Below are 24,992 nucleotides of genomic sequence, written 5' to 3'. Positions count from 1 at the left end.
TCTTCATTCTTGCATTATAGAGCAAGACAGTATTTACATTTGAAGAAAAGAAAGCAATTTAAAAACTACCTGTTAAAATTCAAAGTAATTATTTCTAAACTTAGTGCTAATAAATACGAATCTTGGGGCCAGTGGCAACTAACAATATTGAAAGCAGTTAAAGAGAAAAAAAGCAGATCCTTTTAAGATAGGATCCCTAAGAAACTCTTCACTCAAGCAGTGTAAAATGCCCTTTAAATTCTATCAAAGTTTTTTTAAAAAGTACACAACACACTGTTAAAAATGTCTATGTGTATAAGCCTGACACACAGGTGTGCATACAAGAGACTCAAATGCTTTTATCAAAATGGCTCAGTAAAACATTCTCAGAAGCAATGAAAAAGATGTATTAAATAGTTACTAAACTGGAGACAATTGTCCAGGGAATGTTAAGGTTAAAGTCACAGGAAACAGCTGGATGCTAGGTCTTAGTGATGTTTGCAAGCCTTTTAAAGAGGAAATTTTACCAGTTCCTTATATGCCAGGCATCACCTGAATTGTTAAGTTCTCCTTGCTTCAAATTTCTTTAAAATACCAAAAGTTTGATGTCAGTATCTTCAAGAATGACTCCCCATCTGAGAAAAGCCTTGACAGAAGTTTTAGGTACTAAAATATATCCCCCTAAACTGTCCGAAAGTCATCCTTCGCCCCAGATCCCAGTGTGCAAAGCTTTACCAGTTACTGGCTTCTGAACACAGGCACACACAACTTCAAATGAGTTACCAGATGAATTGGAGTTGGTAAACAGTAGCAGTCAGCACTGGGTTAAGATCTGTGTAAAAACTATACAACCAGCTATTTTATTGTATTGTTTGAAAAACTAGAGGGGGTGGGGATAGGATTCCGAAAAACAGACTGAAAAATAACACCATTAGTAAGTGGCAAGGATAGTCCATGTGCTGTGGTTTTAATTCAAACTCTCAAGGACAGCCTGCTGGTAAAAGTACACAAACACCCTCTGTATTCTAAATACCTGCTTGTTTAGTCGGGTATTCCTTTGTCTCTACAAAAATCAGAATGTACAGGGAGAAATGAAACTCCATATTTCAGACTACCGATTTCCAAATAACCTAGATTGTGTTATTTCCAGTTTGAACATGTTTACATGGATACCACCCAAAAGACACTATGTTAGTAACATACTTGCGTAGAGAAAAACTCAAGAAATTTTTCATTTTCAACTTGTACTGAAAAACCATGTTATTCTTCCTACAGCCAAAGAATTATTAAAGAGCTTTATCATACGGGTTAGTGGGGCAATCTACACTCCAGCAAGAAGTGTTCATTTGTTTCATTTAGGTTCTTTGTATTTATCTGAAGTCTGAAAATGATGCATCAAGAACTCAGCATTTCAACTTGAGAATAAAAATGCAAACATACCTTTTGTTGAATTCCAGCTTAAGTGATTTTTTATGTAAATCTTGCAGCTGATGAAAGGCAAAATAGCAACCAATCTCTGCAGTGATTAGTCTGGTCTTTAAGACTATGGGTCACCTGCCCCAGGATTTTCTAAATGAACAAGGAATCCATGGGGCAAAATAACTTTTTCAAAGGCGGGCCAGAATGGAACGTTTCTCTCTTCACTTCAACAGGGAAGCAGTGAAATGTAATCCTTTGAGTAACTCTTTTTGGTTGATGTTACCTTTGTCTCATCCTCATTTCATGCCATTAGCTTAGGACTGTGTCCAATATTTCAACTTTAGAACTTTTCTTAGAAAAAGTATGTTACCCCTCTAATACCTAAATTTGTATACAAAAATCATCTTTACTCCTTAACAAATGTTTTTCAGCATGACCAGTGTGCAACTGACATTCACATGGCTTACAGAACCTGAGTCTTTTGAGAAATGTATTTCTTTTAGCTGAACCTCTATAATCATGACAAGAGATTGATTAAAATGCCAAGATAAGAAACAATTTATTATAGAGAGAAGAAAAATTTCTCATCCAAAATATAGAAATCTGTACAACTTTGCCACAATCAATATACATGAACTGTACAAATTTACACCAGTTCATAATTTACCAAATAAAAGATGACTAACAAAGTTCACAAAATAGATGGTGGTTTGTGGAAAAGACTTTTACCCAATTAAGTACAAGGAGAGTTACAAACCAGACCTCCACTTTCTAAAAATAAGAAGTTTACTCAGTCTTAGAAAACTACAAGCTAGCAAATGTACAGAGAGCTGGCTGGTGCTAACACCACAGTTGAGACAGTGTCTTTTTAAGGGTCTTTTTTTTTTTTTAAAGCCTGTTGCCAAGGCAGATTCTGGTCACTTGCTACTTTCAAGGCCAAAAACACAATACAAGGTCTGACCATTTCCCCAGGTCATGCTTACTAGTTTGTCTTATATACATTTATACATATTTAAGTGCTAGGTAAAAGTCTTGTCATAAAATTTCCAGTATTTCCATGTTTAAAATGTTGAGCTTTCCTATTGAGCTGCCAAAAAGGATAACAAGTTTTAAGTGTAATAGTGCAAATCTTCTCTGCAAGTTCTACTGCAAAGAAATACAGATTTGCATTAAAGGGACTGACGTAAAAATTTAGGTATCATGTCTGGGAGAAACTGAAACCATCCTAGGACTTCACTCCTAGCAAATAAGATGATCATTTACTTGGACTCACAGGCTATTAAAATCATTGAAAGGTACTGTCCAAACTATGGCACTGTCACTTAAAAAAAATTTTTTTTACCACTCTATCTTGTGCCAGATCTTCACAGCTGTGACATGGTTTAAATTCCATAATCCATCCCCAAGGGGAGCCCACCCAAAGCAAAAATCAAATTTATCCATCCATTATAAGATGATCCATCCACAGACTATATCTTAACCTGATACAGTCATCATATTGTAGTTTTTCGAAGGGCTTGTTCTGCCCAAGAGAAGTTCCTCCTTACAGCTGATTCTGCTGTCTACCATTTGCACGTTGGTGCTGTTTTGGGTGCTACCTCCTGCTGGTGAGGCTTCGTACAGCACACAGATGGAGCCATCCTCGCCGATTCTGTAGGACACTTCGTACGGGTCAACCCAGAGCGTGAGTTCACTTGGGAGAAGCCTGAACAGCTCCTGACTGCTCAGTCCAATCCGCTGCGCTGCCTGTCCAATCAGAGGATCCATTTTATGGTTGATGCGAATACAACGGTAACCTGATCCCTTGCAGGGCTTCTCTGGGAACCAGTGATGTTTATAATGTTCTACAGAAGAAAAGAGAGAAAACAATGCTTAGACGCCGTTACTGCCGGCTCCCGCCTTAGTCTCCTCCTTCCGTTGGCTCCTTTGAGTGAAAATGCCGAATATCAACTTTTTTTTTAAAAGCCCAGCATCGCATTCGCGGATGTGTGTGGATGGAAAACGAGCAGGGCAGGGTTTTAGAAATAACAGTTGCACGGGACAAAACAATCTCCGGGAACCAACCGGCTGAGCCGCCAAAACGGGAATCAGGCGCGCAGCCTGCGCCAGCCGGACGGCACCGGCGGCCAGGCGGGAACCTGTTTACTTTCTCCACCCCACCCTGGCCGCACACAATGGGGTTTATGACTTTGGAGGAGAAACGCCACCGGAGTGTTAACCCCGAAGGGAAGGAAAACAAGCCACCCTAAACCACACTCTGGGCAGGGCTGTAATTGTGCCGGTGACAAATCCGATGATTAATGGGCAAGGTTAGGAGGCGCGGGGAGACCGCACGTCCGTCCCGAGCGGGCTTCGGGGCAGCCGCGCCGTTTTACCCCCGGGCCCGACAGCCGAGCCCGCAACGGTTGGATCGGAGTGGGGAGGGAGCGTCGAACCCACCCCAGCCCCGCGGGTCCTTTGTCCCCCGAAATCCGCGGAACGTCCGAGGACCGCAGCTCCCGCCTCGGTCGGCTTTAGTTTCTTTGTTGTGCGTCAGTTTTCTTCTCCCCTCCGTTAACCAACCGTGGGGGGACAGGGAGCGCCCTCGACCCAATCCCCAAACCCTCCCCGGGACCCGCCGTTAGCGGCCGCCCGGCGCGCCAGCCACCATCCCGCGGCCGGACTCGAGCGCGGTCGCCCGGGGCGCTACGGACACTCCCGCGGCCCCGACGGCCCGGCCCCGGCAAGTGCGGCCGCGTCCCTCCCCCCGCGGCGTCCCTCGCCCTCCTGCCACCACGGCCCGCTCACCTGCCAGCAGCTCCTGCAGGCTCTGGCTGAAGGTCTGCAGTTGTCGCTCGCTCGTGAGCCCCTTGGTGCGGAGGAACTTAGAGATGAAGGACACGGCGGCGGCGATCTCGCCTATCATGGTGGCGGCCCGACTGTAGAAGGGATGCATGGGGGCGGCGGGCGGGGGCGGCCCGGGGCGGCCGGGGCTCGGCGGCGCGGCCCCGACGGAGGAGCGGCCACCCCGGGCTCCCTCACAAGTCAGAGGGCTGAGAGGGAGAGAGGGCGTGAGCGGCGTACGGCTACTTTTTTTTCTCCTTTCTTTATAGTAAAAAAAGTTATTTTCGACACAGGAGGCGGCAGGAAAGTGGAAGAAACAAGCGACGGTGGCCTGGTCACATCGCTCGGACCTCCCCAGCCGCCTCCGCCTCCAGCTCCGCAGCCTCCGAAGCTCCCAACAGTTGCATTTCCAGCTCCGACGGGCTAAGAGATAAAGGGGTGGTGCAGCACTTTTTATAAAGCCACGGAAAGGAAGTGGCGTAGCTGGAGCGTGACGGCCGAGTCTAGCCAATCCAGAGATCGCACCATTGTGACGCAAGCAGATTCGGAGTCGGAGGGGGCGGGAAAAAGGGGCCAGGGGGCGGGTCCATAGACTGGGAAGAGAGGGAGGAGCTGACGTAATCCGCTTGTAAACAAATAAACCCCGGAGTGGCAGCAGGAGAAGGGGGAGCAAGTGGCGGGGGAAGGAAGAAACTAGGGGTGCGCGTGTGAAAGCCCCGCCCCCCCCAGCCCTAGCTCCTCCTTCCCGCTCCAGCAACTCCAGGCACCGCGCCAGCGCATCCTCTGCAAGAGTACTCTGCCCGGGCTAGCCTGCGAGGAGGCTTAATGCTGTGCAGATAAAAGCAGCCCGGCTTAGGCTGTGTACACCCGCGCCAGCGGCACGGATACGTCTGCATGGCAGTGGCCCGCTGACTGTACTCGGTGTTTACATCCTGTCCCCGACGCCTAGTCTACGTGGCTGGCTCCACGGACAGGATGAGCAGCGGGGTGCGGGTACCAGTGCTGAGGATACAGGGAGTGTGGAGAAAAGTGGAGCGAACCGGCTCTCGAGGGTTAGTAAGCCTTTTATGGTTGCTGTTCAGTGACATCAAGAGTCAAAAGGAGAGAAGAATGGAGTCCTTACTGAACCCATCTTAAAACTGATAAGAAAGCCTGTTACTGAAGATAAGTATGGTAACCGTAACGTTTAATCTATAAACAGAAAAAAATCTATATAATGCGTTTTACACCGTTTACGCACAAAACCGAAGGTTGTTTCTTTTTCTAAGCTAAGTAACTGTCTCAGCCTTCGCCTTTTGCTGTTCTTTATGAAACAAGAAAATAAAGATAAAATTTGAAGGTTGTGAGAGTACTAGGGCAGACATTTAAGGTTACTTGAAGTCCTACTTGCCAAACTGGGGGGCCGGGGGGTCCGCGGGAATACGAAGGCATGAGCCTGCTAAAGCGATTAGGCCTGCGAGAGGGTTAACCCGAACTCCATTAAAGAGGAGGGGAAAAGAAAAAAAAAAAAAAAGATGGTGAGCTGGGCAGATGGAGAAAGCAAACAAGAGGCAGAAGTTGAACTCTACCAGATGGAAATAAATATCCTGAGCTTAGCTGGTCATCAATATTGCAAAACACTGCTGAGCCAAAGGGTATAGAAATGAAGGGGAAAGTACAATTCACCATAAAGCAGTAGGAGAAAAATACTTGTTGTTTGAATGAAATATGTTAAACTGGGCTTGAAAGAATAGCTTTTAGGTTATTTTTTCATTTATACACAATAATTACACGTGAAATAAATACTTTAAAAGATAGTAAAACTGAATTATTTAAAAGCGTTGACATGAAAGTGTTTTCTTTGAATAAATGCATCAGTGCATAAAAAATAATGGTAAATAGATACATTCGTTTCCTTCTAGGACTCTGCAGATAGAACTGTGCTTAAAAGTAAATGTCATGGTAATTACTTCCCTAGGGACGTGAAACCTCTTGCATTACTCAAAATGGAGATAGGAAAACAAGTAAATCTTTAAAATTACCGTAGCCCTAGATTTAGATTTTCTGATATCCTTCTAACCCCCACCACCCTTACTCCTCTGCTCTGTTCGTTTCCATACACCATCAGTCATTCGAGCATTAGATTAGAAGTCAGGTGAGTTTTTCTTCTTCAAAAATTTTGAGCTTGAACTGACTCATCTACAAAATAGAAATAATGAAATTAACAAAATGTTAGGATCCGAATTCATTCCTGTCTCCCAGCCCATGTTTTCTCCACTGCTTTTTTTTTCTTTCATTGAAATGTATTTGAGGTACAATATTATGCTAGTTTCAAGTGTACTACATAGTGATTTAGCATTTGCACACACTATGAAATGGTCACTACTTTTAACTGCCTTCCCAGACAGCAGCTGGACCCTTTCTAAATGCTTCTTAAAATCAGTAGAATAGAGTTTAACAGAAAGTTGAACTCACATATTCTAGAAGGGGTTTTCCTCCCACTGTTTTCTATTGTATGTGTGTGTTTCCCACTTTAAATCATTCCTTTAAGAGAGAAATGGATTTAAGAAATTACTCTTTTAGACTAGGGTGATCTAGGGAGTACTCAGGAGGGAAAAAAGGAGGTAAATATTGGTCCTAAATGCAAGCTTTAGATAGTGGACAATGTTAATAGCTAATGGTTTTCAAATCTGGACATATATATGTTTAGTAATATTTTTTCCAGAAATTTGGTGAGGCTGTTCCCATCCAAGAAACTAGGAGGTATTTCTTGACATCTTGAATTTGTAAAGGCACTTTCTCATCTTGTTAATATGCTAAACTATAGGGTACTCCCAACTACTTAGAAACCCAACTCTTCATTCTGTGTCCTTAGGCAAGTTATTTAACTTCTCTGCATCGTAATCTCTACAAAATGTAAAGGTTGTTATGAGGACTAAGTGGAATAACTTTGTTGTTTAGTAGCTCAGTCGGGTCTGACTGTTTTTGACCCCATGGACTGGCAGGCTCTTCGGTCCTTGGGATTTCCCAGGCAAGAATACTGGAGTGGGTTGCCATGTCCTCCTCCAGGGGATCTTCCCAACCTAGGGATCAAACCCAGGTCTCCCACTTTGCAGGTGGATTCTTTACTATCTGAGTCACCGGGGAAGCCACATACATAGACAGAAGACAGGCAGAGTGGGGCAAGGAGTGAGAACTGTTCTTTCTCCTCCTGCCGTCTGAAAATGTCACTCAGTCGCATCTGACTCTTTGCGACCCCATGGCCTGTAGCTTCTATCCATGTAATTCTCTAGGCAAGAATACTGGAGTGGATTGCCATTCCCTTCTCCAGGAGCTCTTCCGCACCCAGGGATCGAACTTGGGTCTCCCACATTACAGACAGCTTCTTCACTGTCTGAGCCACCAGGGAAGTCCTTAGATAGATAGATAGGTATATTAAATTGCCTGTGATATATATAATTATCAAATTAATTTCTAAAACCTATAAAATTTTCAAAGCACTATTAAAAAAAAAAAAAAACACTTTAAGGAATATGTCAAAACAATCCAGAAACCTGGGTTTCAAAATAAATCTGCGAGTGACAAATGTCAGATCTTTGGAATGCTTAAGAGTTCAGAAGGTACTTTCTATAGAGGAAACTATCAAGCAACTAGAGTCTTCAAAGGGCTGGATTATATTCCCATCCCTTAGTTCAATTGTTACCTGAACAGTTTGCTCTGAACTAACAAATCATAGCACCCTGTAGACTTTTTGAGTAATTGTGTTAACCAAGAAAGGGATAGATAAAAAAAGAAAATTTTATATAGGGTGAGGGAATGAACTTCTTTCTCTATTTCATAGACTAGTAAAATTTAGGAATCAACACAAGTTTGAAAATCTTATTTTGCCAAAGACGTTATTTAAAGAATTACATTATCATCTGCTGTCACTATCATTTTGGGGCAAAGATGATGTTTTAACACCCCCAAAGTAAGAAAGGTATCCATATCAGAAAATAAAGCATGGTCTTTTTAAGTTAATACATTTTAAGTTACTAAATGTCACCTTTTGCATTTCAGCCTTTGGGAACTCATCAAAACTATTAATCTATGAACAAGAGAACACTAAATTAGGCTTTTATGCTATTCATTGGATATGCTATTCCTACTGCCTGGAAGATCCCCTCCCCTTTTTTTTTTTTTTTTCCTAGCTAATATCTGCTTATCGTCCAAGAAGACTTCCCTGACTCTCTGGACTTGTGTAAGTGTCTACAGTATTCTGCTTCCCCTTGCCCTCGCCCTGGTACTGATCAGACATACTAGATTTACTGTGTTTATTAATCCCTTTTCCTTTCTGGTCTGTACATTCTCACAGGGCAGGCATCTTCTGTCATTCACTATTGTGAATGCCTAAGAAACAGGCCAAGACATAGTAAATGCTGTTGACTGATGTTAAATAGACATCTAAATACAAATGAGTCCATCAAAACCATGACTTGCAAACACACACACACACACACACACACACACACACACAAAACCCACAAAAAAAACAAACTAACAAAAAACAACGTGACTTGCAGTTTGTCAGCTGACAGATCACACAGAGCAAGTTGTCTTGCTTAAAATCGGACAGTCAATATTTGAGAAGATAAGTAACTGTGGCACTGTCTTTCTGGCTCCCATGAGTGTTAGATTACTCCATGGTGTTTTAGATAAATGTTGTTTTAGGATAGGCTGCATTTCCAAAGCAAATGAAATGGAGACCAAAGTCACTTGGATATGCTGCTTAAGAAACACTGTGGAAGTCTCCACATCGCTGCCATTTAAGGTTTCTTATCTTATTTCTCCACGTGTTATGTAGACACATTTTAGTATTTTTATATATCAGATTACACAGGGCTGTCATCTGCCAGTCTCTCACATTACCCTTCTCTCCTGAAGTTGTTCACAAGGAGTCCTTCCTAAGCTCCGGGCTTCCACTTCATCCCTGTGATCCTGGCTTCCTGCATTATTGCTAGGAAAGTCCCAGATTTTTTTTTTTTTTTTTTATTGGCTGTATTACAGTTCACAAGGTTGTCCAGTAGGCCTCCCCCACCACCCTTTCATGTCCCCTTCCTTAAATTCCCGCTCAGCAAAGGTTTTACTCTTTATCTGGCCCCTCCCTCTCCAAAGGCACCTTTAGGCCCAGAGACTCCCTTGCTGAGCTGGATGAGCCTCCTTGTTGCTGAAGGCATTCACTGAAGTATTATCTATTCTGTGCTCTGTTGTGAATTTACTTCCAGAGTCCTAGGTGTCCTTGGTGCTAGCTTTAGAAAACTCACAGCTGGTTCAAGCAGGAGAGATCTTTACAGACTGTTAATAGCAAATAGAGACAGGGTATTTATTTTGGGGTGTGTATGGGGACAGAAGGAGATAAGGAAGCCAGTCCCCAAAGTGAGTGATCTCTGCTAAGTGATCTCTGGTCAGTGAAGTTGGCCCATAGATAAGTCTCTGGAAGGAAGAAAAAGAGGGGACCTGATCTGGAAGTATTTTAAAGACTTAAACCACTATGAGGAAGATAAACATTGCTGAAAAAACTGGTGAGTAAATAGGGCCATAGTTACCTGGCAGTGAGGGGAGAGTGAGTGTTTTGGGCAGGGAAGTGAAATGATCACATTTATTTTTTGGAAAGTCCTAAGGATGATGCCCATCAAAAAGACTTCCCTGGTGGCTCAGACGATAAAGCATCTGTCTACAATGTGGGAGACCTAGGTTTGATCCCTGGGTCGGGAAGTTCCCTGGAGAAGGAAATGGCAACCCACTCCAGTACTCTTGCGTGGAAAATCCCATAGACAGAGGAGCCTGGTGTCTCTGGGGTCACAAAGAGTCGGACACGACTGAGCGACTTCACTTTCACTTTTCAAGGATGATGAATTAAATTGGGGTCATTTGAAGTGACATATCTTTGTCTCTAATTCTTATTTAAATCTTTAAATAATTAAGCTTTCATCTCTTCAACTAGAGACTTAATGCCTTTTGTTTATTCTTTTCTTGATTATCCATGGGAATCAGACCACTTTTAGGAGCCTCCCCACCTGCCAACCTGCTTTGCTTTGCTTAGATATGAATTCAAGGGCACAAACTAAGACCCTTGTACTAGGTTTAGATCAAGAAACATAAGAGAACTAGAAATCAGACAGTGACAAGTATAGATTTGGGGCAAAACTGTTCTTCTTGTTAAAGCAATTGGGAAAAAGGATTAAAGAGTTGCTTCTGAGTAGCAGTAACAATTTGGAAAACTCAGCAGTGGCTACAGGACTGGAAAAGGTCAGTTTTCATTCCAGTCCCAAAGAAAGGCAATGCCAAAGAATGCTCAAACTACCACACAGGTGCACTCATCTCACACGCTAGTAAAAGTAATGCTCAAAATTCTCCAAGCCAGGCTTCAACAGTACGTGAACCGTGAACTTCCAGATGTTCAAGCTGGTTTGAGAAAAGGCAAAGGAACCAGAGATCAAATTGCCAACACTCGCTGGATCATCGAAAAAGTAAGCGAGTTCCAGAAAAACATCTATTTCTGCTTTATTGACTATACTAAAGCCTTTGACTGTGTGGATCACAATAAACTGTGGAAAATTCTGAAAGAGATGGGAATCCCAGACCACCTGACCTGCCTCTTGAGAAACCTATATGCAGGTCAGGAAGCAACAGTTAGAACTGGACATGGAACAACAGACTGGTTCCAAATCGGAAAAGGAGTACGTCAAGGCTGTATATTGTCACCCTGCTTATTTAACTTACATGCAGAGTACATCATGAGAAACGCTGGACTGGAAGAAGCACAAGCTGGAATCAAGATTGCCGGGAGAAATATCAATAACCTCAGATATGCAGATGACACCACCCTTATGGCAGAAAGTGAAGAGGAACTCAAAAGCCTCTTGATGAAAGTGAAAGAGGAGAGTGAAAAAGTTGGCTTAAAGCTCAACATTCAGAAAACGAAGATCATGGCATCCGGTCCCATCACTTCATGGGAAATAGATGGGGAAACAGTGGAAACAGTGTCAGACTTTATTTTCTGGGGCTCCAAAATCACTGCAGATGGTGACTGCAGCCATGAAATAAAAAGACGCTTACTCCTTGGAAGGAAAGTTATGACCAACCTAGATAGCATATTCAAAAGCAGAGACATTACTTTGCCAACAAAGTTTCGTCTAGTCAAGACTGTGGTTTTTCCAGTGGTCATGTATGGATGTGAGAGTTGGACTGTGAAGAAGGCTGAGTGCCAAAGAATTGATGCTTTTGAACTATGGTGTTGGAGAAGACTCTTGCAAGTCCCTTGGACTGCAAAGAGATCCAACCAGTCCATTCTGAAGGAGATCAGCCCTGGGATTTCTTTGGAAGGAATGATGCTAAAGCTGAAACTCCAGTACTTTGGCCACCTCATGCGAAGAGTTGACTCATTGGAAAAGACTCTGATGCTGGGAGGGATTGGGGGCAGGAGGAGAAGGGGGTGACAGAGGATGAGATGGCTAGATGGCATCACTGACTCGATGGACGTGAGTCTGGGTGAACTCTGGGAGTTGGTGATGGACAGGGAGGCCTGGCGTGCTGTGATTCATGGGGTCGCAAAGAGTTGGACATGACTGAGCGACTGAACTGAACTGAACTGAAAATCACTGCAGATGGTGACTGCAGCAATGAAATTAAAAGACGCTTACTCCTTGGAAGGAAAGTTATGACCAACATAGACAGCATATTCAAAAGCAGAGACATTACTTTGACAACAAAGGTCCATCTAGTCAAGGCTATGGTTTTTCCAGTGATCATGTATGGATGTGAGAGTTGGACTGTGAAGAAGGCTGAGTGCCGAAGAATTGATGCTTTTGAACTGTGTTGGAGAAGACTCTTGAGAGTCCCTTGGACTGCAAGGAGATCCACCAGTCCATTCTGAAGGAGATCAGCCGTGGGATTTCTTTGGAAGGAATGATGCTAAAGCTGAAACTCCAGTACTTTGGCCACCTCATGTGAAGAGTTGACTCATTGGAAAAGACTCTGATGCTGGGAGGGATTGGGGGCAGGAGGAGAAGGTGATGACAGAGGTGAGATGGCTGGATGACATCACCGACTCGATGGACGTGAGTCTGAGTGAACTCCGGGAGTTGGTGATGGACAGGGAGGCCTGGTGTGCTGTGATTCATGAGGTCGCAAAGAGTCGGACATGATGAGCGACTGAACTGAACTGAACTGAAAAAGATCATACAAATTAACATCATTGAAGGTGAACCAGACACTGTACTAGGTATTTTATTTAATTTTTTGCATTTGCAAAATCAATTCAGTCATGTACGACTATTTGTGACCCTATGGACTGAAGCCCGCCAAGCTGCTCTGTCCATAGGATTTTACAGGCAAGAATACTAGAGGAGGTTGCCATGCCCTTCTCCAGGGGATCTTCCCCATCCAGGGATCGAACCTGCATCTCTTACATCTCTTGCATTGGCAGGCGGGTTCTTTACCATTAGGCCACCTGGGAAGCCCATTTTATTTTTACTTTTTATTTATTTATGTATCTATTTCTTTTTGGCCGTGCCACTCTACTTGTGGGATTTTAATTCCCCAACCAGGGAATGAACCTGGGCCCTCAGCAGTAAGACCATATAGTCCTAACCAGTGTACCAGCAGAGAATTCCCGTGTACTAAGTATTTTAGAGGCATCCCATTTAATTCTCCCAGAAATACCACCAGGTAAGTATAATTGTCTGCATTTAACATGTGAGGTTTCAGTCCTAAAGAAAATAAGTAATTTACTCAAGGTCTTAACAACCAGATTTAAACCCTCAAGTCTACACTACAAAACTTGGAGGCAAATTCCTGATACCTTTTCTAAAGGGATCATGAGAAATAAAATCTTATAAAGGTATAAAACATTTTGGAGATTAGTAGAGATGGTAGAAAGGAAAAAAAAAAAAAACTCAAGGCTGCTTAGGAGAGTTCTCATGGCTGACATATCCTGGAAAATACAGCTATATTTCTTAAAAGGCTCCCTGAAAAATGAATCAAAGGACATATTAAAACATTAATCTGCCAAATAAAATAAGTTCACTGGAATGAAAACTATCCCTAGGGGCAGATAAGAGAAAGTAGAAAAAAAAAATACCTTCTATTTTAGACTATTTTAGCATCTCGCTTCTCCTTTGACTTAAATTGGCAGAAGGAACTAGGAAGTGGGTCGGCCCCACAGTCCTCCAACAATTAAGTGGAGTCCAGTGAGCTTTGAGGGCTTTGGTGAAAGAGCTGGAGAGCAGCAAGAAGGGTTGCTTTTGTGTCTATCTCTTCTTCTCGCCAGCTTCCCTGGTGGCTCAGTGGTAAAGAATCCTCCTGCAATGCACGAGATGCTAGAGACAGGGGTTCCATCCCTGGGTGGGGGAGATCCCCTGGAGGAGGGCATGGCAACTCACTCCAGTATTCTTGCCTGGAGAATCCCATGGACAGAGGAGCCTGGCGGGCTACAGTCAATAGAGTTGCAAAGAGTCAGACACGACTGAGGGTGTAACATGCTGCTGCTTCTCATCCTTCCTTTTAGCAGACCCTATGATTTCACTTACTTTTTTTTCTTTGTAAAGCTGCCACCATCTACTCTGTCTCCTGGGGCAATCCCCCACTGTTCAGGCTTATTGGATGTTTATCTGCATCTTCCCAGCACCAACAGTCTACTTCAGTTTTACAGTTTAACAACAGTGTGGGGAAAGAGATGATAAGAATCAACTTTGGAAAATTGAAAGCCTTAAGGAATCATACAAAGTTCTTATAAGTTATGGCCCTGGCCTAACTATAGTAGTTATAACTTTCTGAATATGGAAGACACAGATCTCCCTTTCCTGCCAAACCCATAGGGCAGCCAGGTTTCAAAGTGTGAACCCAGGCTAGCCATCTCAACATCACCCCAGGAAACTGATAGAAATGCAAACTTTGGGCTCTAGACCTGCTAATAGAGAAACTCGAGGGGTGGGGTTCAACAGTTTAGCACTAATGTTCCAGGACAACTGCTTTAGAAAGTAAGGACAACATTTCTAATTTAAGTTCAGCAAATAGGACTTACTTCCCGGGTGGCACAGTGAATAAAGGAATCCATCTGCCAATGCAAGGGACATGGATTTGATCCCTGGTCCGGGAAGATTCCACATGCCTTGGAGCAACTGAGCCCCTGTGCAATCACAGCTGCTGAAGCCCGTATGCCTAGAACCTGTGCCCCACAAGAAAAGAAGCTACAGCATTGAGAAGCTTGCGCACTGCGACAAAAAGTAGCCTCCGATCACTGCAACTAGAGAAACCCCACATGCAACAGTGGAGACCCAGGTCAGCCCAAAACTAAGTAAATAAATAAAATCTCTCTCCTCACTAAAGATAAATAAATAAAACCAGCAAACAAACTTCATAGCCAGGCATATACTATCTCAAATAGAAATCTTGTCCCTTAAAAGAAAAAAACTAGCATACTCATTTAATATGTAAAAGCTGCCTTTTAAGTATCAAATATGTTCTAAGTGAGTGGTTATTTGCTTTTCTGAGGTTCTGCAGTCTGGGTAAAATGCATTTTTCTCAGCTTCTGAAACAATAGGCAAGTGAGAGTGTACAGTGATGTCCTTATGTTACTCTCAAAAGAGAAGCTAATATTCAGGAAGCTTGATAAGATAATCATCTCATCAAATGTTGGTATAGTCCAGGCCTTTATTTTCACTTTTAGGAAAAGCAGTAACGTCCTTTTTAAGGAACTTGAATTTAAAATAAGTAGGGACTTCCCTGGAGGTCCAATAGTTAAGACTCCAGGTTTCCACTGCAGGGAGTATGGGTTTGACCCCTGGCCTGGCCCACATGCAGACCCTACATGCCACTCTGTGTGGCCAAAATAAATAAATAGATAAAATCTCAAAGTAAATTAAGGTTTACATGCATTAAGTAATGTCGCTTCATCCCTTTCTAAATGTCCAGCTAAAACAAAGGAGCATCCAAGTTGCAAAAGTAAGTGTGATAAATAAATACGAAGCCCTACATATAGATATCCAACGTGATTGTGAAAACCATCATCACGCATTTGGATATACTTTAGCAGGAAATTCAAGGGTTGAAATCCCATTGGAAAATGCAATTTAGGATGTATTCATCTATAAGGCATAGCAAGTTAGATACAAATTTCTGAAAAAGACTATGTTCTAGCTATAGAGAAGTCCTCTAAAGAAAAAAAAAAGGGAATGGGGAGGCTATGATTAGCATGTCAAATTGCATTATATTTTCTAAAGGGAATAAAGTAAGAAACTTCCTATTATGTTCTCATCCACTTGGCTAGTAAATTCTTATAAATGAAGCAAAAGCAATCTTCAGCCTAGATAATAGTTATAATACAGTTTGATGTAGTCAAATGCAAAAGTAAAGGGTCCATCATTAGCATTACTGCATGTGCTGGAAACATTCTATATTTGCATGTGTTTTAATAGAAGTCTCTTTAAGTCTTTCCATCATTTTCAATAAAACATAGGAAACATTCTCAGCTTCTGAAAACTGATTTGAAGTTTGTGGTGACCACCGTCAAACTCAAGAAATGGTCTGTCTCCCTGTTATTTATAATGACTGACCTTACTCTTTATTGCATAAGTAGATTTCAAACATTGAAACCGTAGTAAGAGATACAGCACTCAGGAATGGATCTCCCTGTAGAAACAAACCTCTCTGTACAGTCTTTAGATGGTGGGAGCTGTGAGAGTTAAAATGAGCACTTTTATCTTTATCCTTGAAATTTCTATCCTTAGTCCCCTTGAATGGATGATCTCACCTTTTGGAAAAAGAGCTTTATTGAGATATATTTTCCATAAAATTCATCTGTTTCAAGTGTACCTTTCAATAATTTTGAGATAACGTATCAACTTGTGCAACCATCACCATAATCAGTTTCAGAACATTTTCATCTCCCTCAACAAAATCTCAATCTTAACCTTGGCCCTCCTAGTCCCAGGAAACCAATAACCTACTTTCTGTCTATAGATTTGCTCATTCTGGACATTTTCTGTATGGAAATCATAGAATCCATGGCCTTGTTGCCGGAGAATAGAACACAGAGAGGATGGTCATGTCCCAGGTCTCAGGCGAGGCCCTGGGACAGGCCACCAAGTGAGGTTCCTTGGCTTCCGTCAGGAAAGAATTCAAAAGCAAACCATAGGGATTTATTTAGAGAGATACACATTCCATAGGCAGAATGTGGTCCATCTCAGAAGGCAGCTGCTTAGTCATTCAGTCGTGTCCAACTCTTTGTGATCCCATGGACTGTAGCCCACCAGGCTCCTTTCTCCATGGGATTCTCCAGACAAGAATACTGGAGTGGGTTGCCATTTCCTTCTCCAGGGCATCTTCCCGACCCAGGGATCAAAACCCATCTCTTACGTCTCCTGCATTGACAAGCGGGTTCTTTACCACTAGCACTACCTGGGAAGCTCCTCAGAAGGCAAGTCAGTCAGTTCATTCACTCAGTCATGTCTGACTCTCTGCAACCCCACAGACTGCAGCACGCCAGGCTTCCCTGTCCATCACCAACTCCCGAAGCTTGCTCAAACTCATGTCCATCAAGTCAGTGATGCCAGCCAACCACCTCATCCTCTGTCATCCCCTTCTCCTCTTGCCTTCAATCTTCCCCAGCATCAGGGTCTTTTTCAGTGAGTCAGTTCTTTGCATCAGGTGGCCAAAGTATTGGAGTTTCAGAAGGCATGCTGCTGCTGCTGCTGCTAAGTCACTTCAGTCATGTCTGACTCTGTGTGACCCCATAGACGGCAGCCCACCAGGCTCCGCAGTCCCTGGGATTCTCCAGGCAAGAATACTGGAGTGGGTTGCCATTTCCTTCTCCAATGCATGAAAGTGAAAAGTAAAAGTGAAGTCGCTGAGTCGTGTCCGACTCTTAGCGACCCCATGGACTGTAGCCCACCAGGCTCCTCCATCCATGGGATTTTCCAGGCAAGAGTACTGGAGTAGGGTGCCATTGCCTTCTCCTCAGAAGGCAAGAGTGGCCACCAAATATGGGGTGGTTAGTTTTTATGGGCTGGGTAATTTCATAGGCTAACAAATGGCAGGATTATCCCAACTATTTTGAACAAGGAACAGTGATTTAAAGAATTTGGCCACTTTTTGGCTTTTCATGGTTGGCCTTGGAACTGTCATGGTGCCTGTGGGTGTGTCATTCAGCATGCTGGTATATTACAATGAGCATATAATGAGGCTCAAGGTCCACAGGAAGTCAAATCTTCTGCCATCTTGTACCTAGCAGGTTCTAACCAGTTTATGTTGCATCCTTAACAGCTGTGTCTTTCTTTTAATGATTGTGCCCTGTCCTCTTGCCCTCTGTCTCAGACCTGTATCTTGTATCACACTTCTTCCACTTAGCATAAAGTTTTGAGTTTCATCCACGTTCAGCATGTTGTTTCTCTGTTTGCTTGCTTGTTTAATTTATTTTTCCTGTTGTATCATACCAGAATTTCCTCTTGAATGAAATGCTACATTAAGAAAGCTTCTTGTTATAGTTGCCTCCTAGGCTGACGGGCGGAGAAGACAATAGCACCCCACTCCAGTACTCTTGCCTGGAAAATCCATGGACAGAGGAGCCTGGTAGGCTTGCAGTCCATGGTGTCGCTAAGAGTCGGACACGACTGAGCGACTTCATTTTCACTTTTCACTTTTCACTTTCATGCATTGGAGAAGGAAATGGCAACCCAGTCCAGTGTTCTTGCCTGGAGAATGCCAGGGACGGGGGAGCCTGGTAGGAGGCTGATGGGGGCCAGCTCTGGGGGCTTCTACATCCTCTTTCCATGCCCCTTCCCCTTTAGACTTTTGTGTACCACCTCTAAAGCCTTCGGTATGTCATTTTTTCATGGGTAGACTGAGTCACTCCTCTCTTAGGTCATTGCCTGCTGCAAAATTAATGACTTACTCACTTAAGGTGCCTGGCATATTCCCCACACCCACACCCCAACATCACACTCCACGCAGAATAAGCCAAATGAATTGAAAGAAAAAGCCCTTTCCTCAAGATACTTACTTCAGAGGAGTCCTCAGGGGAGGCAGACATTGCAGGTAGGAAAGAGGATAATAAGGGCACTCCAGTTACATAGCCCAACTAAGAATGAAAATTGCCAGATAATTTAGCTGAGAGGACTTAGCTCAACAGTTAAACTCTTAACAGAAGCTTTATTTAGGCTCATTCTAACAAACAGGATCAGCAGACAAGTTCTTTTTAAAGAAAGTTCTCTTTCATCTGACTAAAAAGAAGGAACACATTTAAACCAAAACAGGAACTACTCTGGCAATATATGTGTAAAAAAAATAAGCACCCTATGGGGCTCTTTTTAAATTAGCCAGAGCGCACAGAGAACTCTTTGAAAAGAAAACTCTGGGGGGAAAATATTTTTCTTGATTTCATAAACACTCATTGTTTAATCATCTGAAGCAAGTGCAGACTTGTGATTAAGTTCCCCCACCCCCTAAAGGGATGAGACCTTTTAAGTCACCTCCTCTCCCATCCATCCCCATCCCCTGGCTCTATTTAAGGAGGCAAGAGAAGTAATTTGAAAACCAGCCTATCATGGAAGCAAGAAGTGACCCAGCAGGTCCTAGTTTCAAACTAGATGCACAGAGGCAAGGCTGTGTCCCACACTTACGGCTCAAGAAGCTCTGGGTTTTTGCTGAATTGCTTCCGCAGTGCACTAATCAGTACTAAGTTGTTCGAATTCCATGAGGAGTGGATAACTGACTCCAGTTTAGTTTGCTGCTTTAAAAAAACAAAAGTGACTTCCAGGACACCATCCCTCCCCAGCCCCTCTTTCCCACACTGAAGGCAGTCATATAATTTAATTCAGGACACTCAGAACCACCAGGTGTAGCTTTCATTCCTAGCAGTTTTTCAGATCTGGACTTGCTCTAATGAGAACAGTTATGAGTCTTAAACAGGATCAAGTTATAATTACTTAAAATTGAGGCAACTTGACATGAAGCAAATATCTAACAGATTTTTTAAGTGAATAAAAGCCTAACACAACATGTAAAGAAAGAAGAAAGAATTTTTACCAGGAATCTGGGTTTGGAGAACATTCTTGTAAATAAGAAATAAATTTACTTTTGAACTTCTTGGCATCCAGGAGAAAGAGAAACACAACAAACTATATTGTTCTTTTGCTAACTTAAAAAAAAGACACTATTCCCTCCAAACTATATTAGCATTAAATTCTGATACATTTATCAATTTATAATATGGAACAAGTTTACATAATTTTATAAGAAATTCAGGAAAACATTTAGGTGGTACATTCTTACTTTGACCCTCCTAGCAAGAGCTGAGAATAAGTTCACTGTTAAATATCTGATGTATGAGTGTTCTGTGGTGTTCATAAGTTCATTTCATAAATTTGATTAACTAATAAGGTACTAGCTAAGCATTGAAGATCTGGCCACAAACAGAACAGAATGGTCCCACACATTATGGAATCTGATAGGAAGACAGAAATTAAATAGTGTAAGTGTGACATTTTTATAGCAGATTCTGAAAATTACTGTAAAAGAGAAATTTGTTGTTGTTTTTAGGCACTAAGTCCTGTCCAACTCTTTTTGTGACCACCACAGGCAACTCTGTCCATGGGATTCTCCAGGCAAGAATACTGGAGTGGGTTGCCATTTCCTTCTCCAGGGGATCTTCCCAACCCAGGGATCAAAACTGCACCTCTTGCATTGCAGGTGGATTTATTACTGCTGAGCCATACAGGTGCTCTGAAAGTCTAACTTTTAGAGAGATGGGACAGAAAAAACAATCAGAAAAATCTTTCCCACAGCAACAAGAAGTCAGAAATCTGAAAATGAGTAGGAATTAACCCACATAAGACCTGGGGGGGTGAAAATTGCTCTCTAGACTAAGGAAACAAATTTACAAAGAGGACACAGGTTTGCTCAAAGCAGGATCATGTGGTCCTAACAGGGGGAGTGAGAAGAAACAGACCAAAGTATGTGAGGCTAGAACCAGAGGCACCTTGTAAATTGCATTTAAGGTGCATTTAAGATGTTAATCTTATCCAAAAGAATAAGGAAGAAGTCACCCTAGAGTTCTAAATGTATTATTACACCCATTAAGCACCAGAGCAATGAGAATTCTGGTATTAGTATTAGAAAATTAGAAAGTGACAATTCATTCTTAAGAAGTTTTATTTCTTATTTGCTTTGTAAGAGAGCTATAGGAAAATCTGTAACCAAGGCTGCTTCTCTTAAGAAGCTTCTTTAGTGAGTGAGTGAAGTCGCTCAGTCGTGTCTGACTCTTTGCAACCCCATGGACTGTAGCCTACCAGGCTCCTCTGTCCATGGAATTTTCCAGGCAAGAATACTGGAGTGGGTTGCCATTTCCTTTTCCAAGGGATCTTCCCAACCCAGGAATCGAACCCAGATCTCCTGCATTGTAGGCAGACGCTTCTTTAAAAGTGTCTTTAAAGAAGCTTCTTTAGATCTGCTCAAATATTCAATAACACTTGCAACTCTAGAAATTTAGGTCAGATGGGCAAACTTTTTAAAATAGAGAGTCAGAATATACATTTTGACTTGGTGGGCTAGAGGATCTTTGTCACATGTATTCAACTCTTGCTAGTGTAGTGTAGAGGCAGCCATCAACTATATGAGCTTGGCTGTGATCCCATGACACTTTGTTTGCAAAACACAGGAGGTAATGGGTTTAGCCCTGGGGCAATACTTTGCCTATCCTTAATCTAGATCAAGTAGCATCAAAGACATCTGGATGGAAGATTTTGGAGGCTATGGTAAACATTTAAGTAAACAAACCTTTAACAGAATAATTGTACTTCCTTGGGACTTTGATTTTGAGGAGGACTGTGTTGGGACTTGGGACTTGGGACTATAAAAAAGGAACAAATTGCACCTCCTATGAGCTGAACAAATTGACCTTGTGAACGGAATTATCATCTGTGTAGATTGTGAGGAATATGAGATCCTTAGAGGCAAGTATTTGTGTCTGTTTTGTTCAGTTTTTCTTTTTAACCCCTAGCTGAATCCATGGACCCTCAAGTTTTGTCTATAGAATCATATGCCAATGGCTAATAAAAGATGTATCTCACCAAATGAATGTTCAGTTAATGACTTTTCAGCAATATAACTCATAAAAAAGTCTTTTGGCAAACTTCATTTTATGCCCAATATAAAGAAAATTTTACCCAAAACACATGAAATACACACAGTATGAGAAATTGTGTCAATATTATAATTGCAGGCAAAGACAAACTCATCAGTTCACTCAAAAGAGGTTTCTGTAGTCAGAGTATCTTGGGAAACAAATTTATATCAGAACAAATTGCCCTGTTCTGATGAACACAAATATGTTTGCTTTGCCTGTGAATGGACATGAACTTGAGCAAACTCCAGGAGATAGTAGAGGACATAGGAGCCTGGCGTGCTGCAGTCCATGGGGTCGCAGAGTCGGACACAGCTTAGCAATGGAACGATGACAACCGAGCAAGAGATGAAGACATAGCATCTTCATTTCTTACAACCCTTTGGTCTGTTGTGTGCATGTGTTTTGCTTTTTTATTTTTGCTGTAGAGATAAAATGTTAAGCTTATCTGACCTCAGTAACAATGAACCTCCAGAAGATTGAAAAGTCTATGAAGAAAATAATGTTCAAAGAATAATGAGATTTCTAATGTCAAATGCCCTCTTCTTTCCCTGTACATTCAGCATCCATTATCCAGTCTTCACTCCTTCTTTGGATGAGTACAATAAGCCTTCATTGGATTATTTGTTAGCTTACTTTCAAATTAGTTGTTATTGCTTATACAAAGTTTTATTACATTTGCATGTCTGGTTATATAGGATATATATCTGTATAAATATCCCATATATATTTAAATCTTTGAAAATTATTTGAATGTCTTAGGTTAAGATGTAAGATGTAATACATAATAAAATTTCCCATTAAAATTAATAGTTTTTTTTAATTTAAAGACAATATCAGGGCTTAAATAAATGAGTTAACATTGTTAACCAAGGTATAGGGCAATTGGTTTTCTTTGCAGCAGAATGTATTTTAACTTACGAATTTATAAAAATATTGTTCTAAGAAGGAGTTCATATATTTAAGCTAAAGGAGTCCATGGCAGAAAAAAAAAAAAAAAATAGCCTCTGGGTCTAGATCCTAGAATAGTGTGTCTAACATATAATAAGGACTCAATAAATATTTTTAGAACACCAAATGATCTTTAACCCATATCAACAATATCAACAATATTAGTTCTGTTAAAAAGACACTAAACTATTCAGACAAAAATCATTTGGAAAGTGCCATGGTGGTGCCTACAGCATTAAATACCTTCTCTTTTCAATAGGAAAAGATGCTGAGCTTGTTGTTTCTTGTGGCAGGAAGACATAAGGGAGGCTAAATCTGCATCAAATATTTAAATAGATGCTTCAAAGGAGAGTTGAGGACAAAGTATGTTTTTAATCACATTTGGGATTAGAATTTGTTCAAAGCAATCCGTAACTACCCAGCATTGTGATGATTCTGCTCACCAGTATATACACAGTACTTAACACAGGGCTTGGTAAACAGTGGCATCAATACATATATGAGGAATGAATGAACCCTGCTTGCAATTCTGTGGCAGTAAAAGCTCTGAGGGAAGATTAAAAACCTTGAATCAATATCAAAATCATATGGCTTGGCTAAGTGGTACCTGTCTATGGAATCAAAGATTGATGAGAGATCAATAAATATTGCAGGAGTCTTCAGTTATTTTTAACTATATCTATCCCCAAACCTCCCATAGATTAAAAAGCACCAAAAAAGGTCAGCAGTAGAACAGTGGTACTTTAAATTCTCCTTTTTCATGCAGGGAGGAGTCAGACCTGCAACTCATTAAGAAAGCCAGCAAGCGCAGAATGTTGAGAGACTGTGGAGCTGACTGATGGAAGGTGACCCAGTAGAAGGCTGTCCTTTTTTGTAGAGGCAGGTACTGTGATTCCCTTCTTGGGGAATTGAGTAAAGAACCCTATAGAGATTTGGGCTCACCATTCAGAGCAAGCATCCCTGGTGGCTCAGTGGTAAAGAATCCGCCTGCAATGCAAGAGATGTGGGTTTGATCTCTGGGTCGGGACGATCCCCTGGAGAAGGAAATTGCAACCCACTCCAGTATTCTCACCTGGGAAATCCATGGACAGATGAACCTGGTGGCCTACAGTCCATGGGGTTTCAAAAGAGTTGAACACAACTTCGAGACTAAACAACAGCAATTCAGAGCAGGACCTAGAAAGCTGGGGCAACTGAAAATGTTACCGTGGGGACTTCTTCATCTGGGAACAGTTAATTGGCTATGGCTTAAATGAGTCAGATTTGTCAGTTCTTAAGACAGCATGCTTTTAAAAGAATGAGGTGGAGCCATACACTGGAGTTCCTTCTCAGCATTTTAAGCAAAGAAAGCAAAGTGAAGAAGAATAAAACAAAAACATCATGGTAAACGTGTAGTATTTGTGTGTGTATGTATGTGTGTACATGTAAACACACACACATACACATATCAAAGGATTATATGTGCATAGGAAAAAGTCTAAGGTTAACATCAAACACTGCGGAAAGGTGGAGATTGATTTATTTTATATAGTCCTGAATAATGGGTTTCCAGTTGCAAGTTAGACTGCTATATTATATACAAAATAAAATCCACTTGGACTACATCACTGAAATAAAATCCAGTACAAGAAAAGTTTTAAAATGTGTAGATAGATCCACAAGAGTAGGGATGGGTGGGAAATTTTTCTTAAGGCTGGAAGATAAGCATCTATAATGAAGGTGAAAGTCACTCAGTTGTGTCCAACTCTTCGCGACCCCATGGACTATACAGTACATGGAATTCTCCAGGCCAGAATACTAGAGTGGGTAGACTTTCCCTTCTTCAGGGTATTTTCCCAAACCAGGGATCGAACCCAGGTCTCCCACATTGTAGGTGGATTCTTTACCAACAGAGCCACAAGGGAAGCCCAAGAATACTGGAGTGGGTAGCCTATCACTTCTCCAGCAGATCTTTGGTGACAGAAAAACGAGATTTTTAAAAGTTACTTTATCTTTTGGCCATGCCACAGGCACTCGTGATCTTAGTTTCCCAACAAGGGCTTGACCCAGTGTGCCCAGAGGTGGGAGCACGGAGCCCTAACCACAGGACCACCAGGGAGTTTTACCCCAAGAAATTATTAATATTAAATATATAGTAAAAATTAAAGTGTGATAAATTAATATCTTTGCACAATGAACTCTTACAAGTTGACAAAAACCAACAAGAGAAAAATAGCCAAAATACAGGAACAGATATTTATTAAATAACAAGGAAAGTGGATAATTAATAAAGTAGAAGATACTCAATCTTACTAGTAGTCAGGAAAATGCAAACAAGTTGCATTTAATACCTATCAGATTGATGAATATTAAAAAGATTAATGATATTAATCTTAGTTCCCAGACCAGGGATTGAAGCCACAAGCCCTGCATTGGAAGGGCAGAGTCTTTACCCCTGGCCAGACTGGGAAGTCCCCTTTCCACCTGTGCTCTGACAGTAGTACCTCTGGAGCACTCCAGCTCCCCAGCCCCCAAAGTCCTGCCCTGAAGCCCATACCTACTTTGCTCTATTCTACTTCTTTAGGACTGACTTTTTTGAGGAAAAAGGAGAGAATAGGAAGGTTCTTAAGAGTTTCCTATAGAACATCAAGAACACACAACAGGCAGCATGTGGTTAGAGATCAGACAAGCAAGTTCCTGACTC

General features: G+C 41.9%; 1 protein-coding gene across 1 annotated transcript; it reads right to left on the bottom strand.

Annotated features, from left to right (window-relative positions):
• Positions 1 to 1,932: 1,932 nt before the first annotated feature.
• On the bottom strand, positions 1,933 to 4,667 carry BTG1 (BTG anti-proliferation factor 1). The gene is made up of 2 exons (XM_070370929.1): positions 4,186 to 4,667; positions 1,933 to 3,242 (listed from the first exon to the last, which is right to left on the bottom strand). The coding sequence occupies exons 1-2, from the start codon at positions 4,331 to 4,333 to the stop codon at positions 2,875 to 2,877; spliced, it is 516 nt and encodes a 171-aa protein (XP_070227030.1). The 5' UTR covers positions 4,334 to 4,667; the 3' UTR covers positions 1,933 to 2,874.
• Between the last annotated feature and the right edge of the window lie 20,325 nt (positions 4,668 to 24,992).

Source organism: Bos mutus, chromosome 5 (assembly GCF_027580195.1).
Source record: "Bos mutus isolate GX-2022 chromosome 5, NWIPB_WYAK_1.1, whole genome shotgun sequence".
Taxonomy (NCBI): Eukaryota; Metazoa; Chordata; class Mammalia; order Artiodactyla; family Bovidae; genus Bos; species Bos mutus.
Note: the sequence above shows the minus strand (reverse complement) of the source record. Positions and strands in the feature narration are given on the sequence as shown.

Coding starts and splice junctions, on each gene's coding strand:
- BTG1 (XM_070370929.1), bottom strand. CDS start 4,333: ATGCATCCCTTCTACAGTCGGGCCGCCACCATGATAGGCGAGATCGCC. Junction 3,243..4,185: donor CCTGCAGGAGCTGCTGGCAG/GTGAGCGGGCCG, acceptor TTTCTTCTGTAG/AACATTATAAACATCACTGG.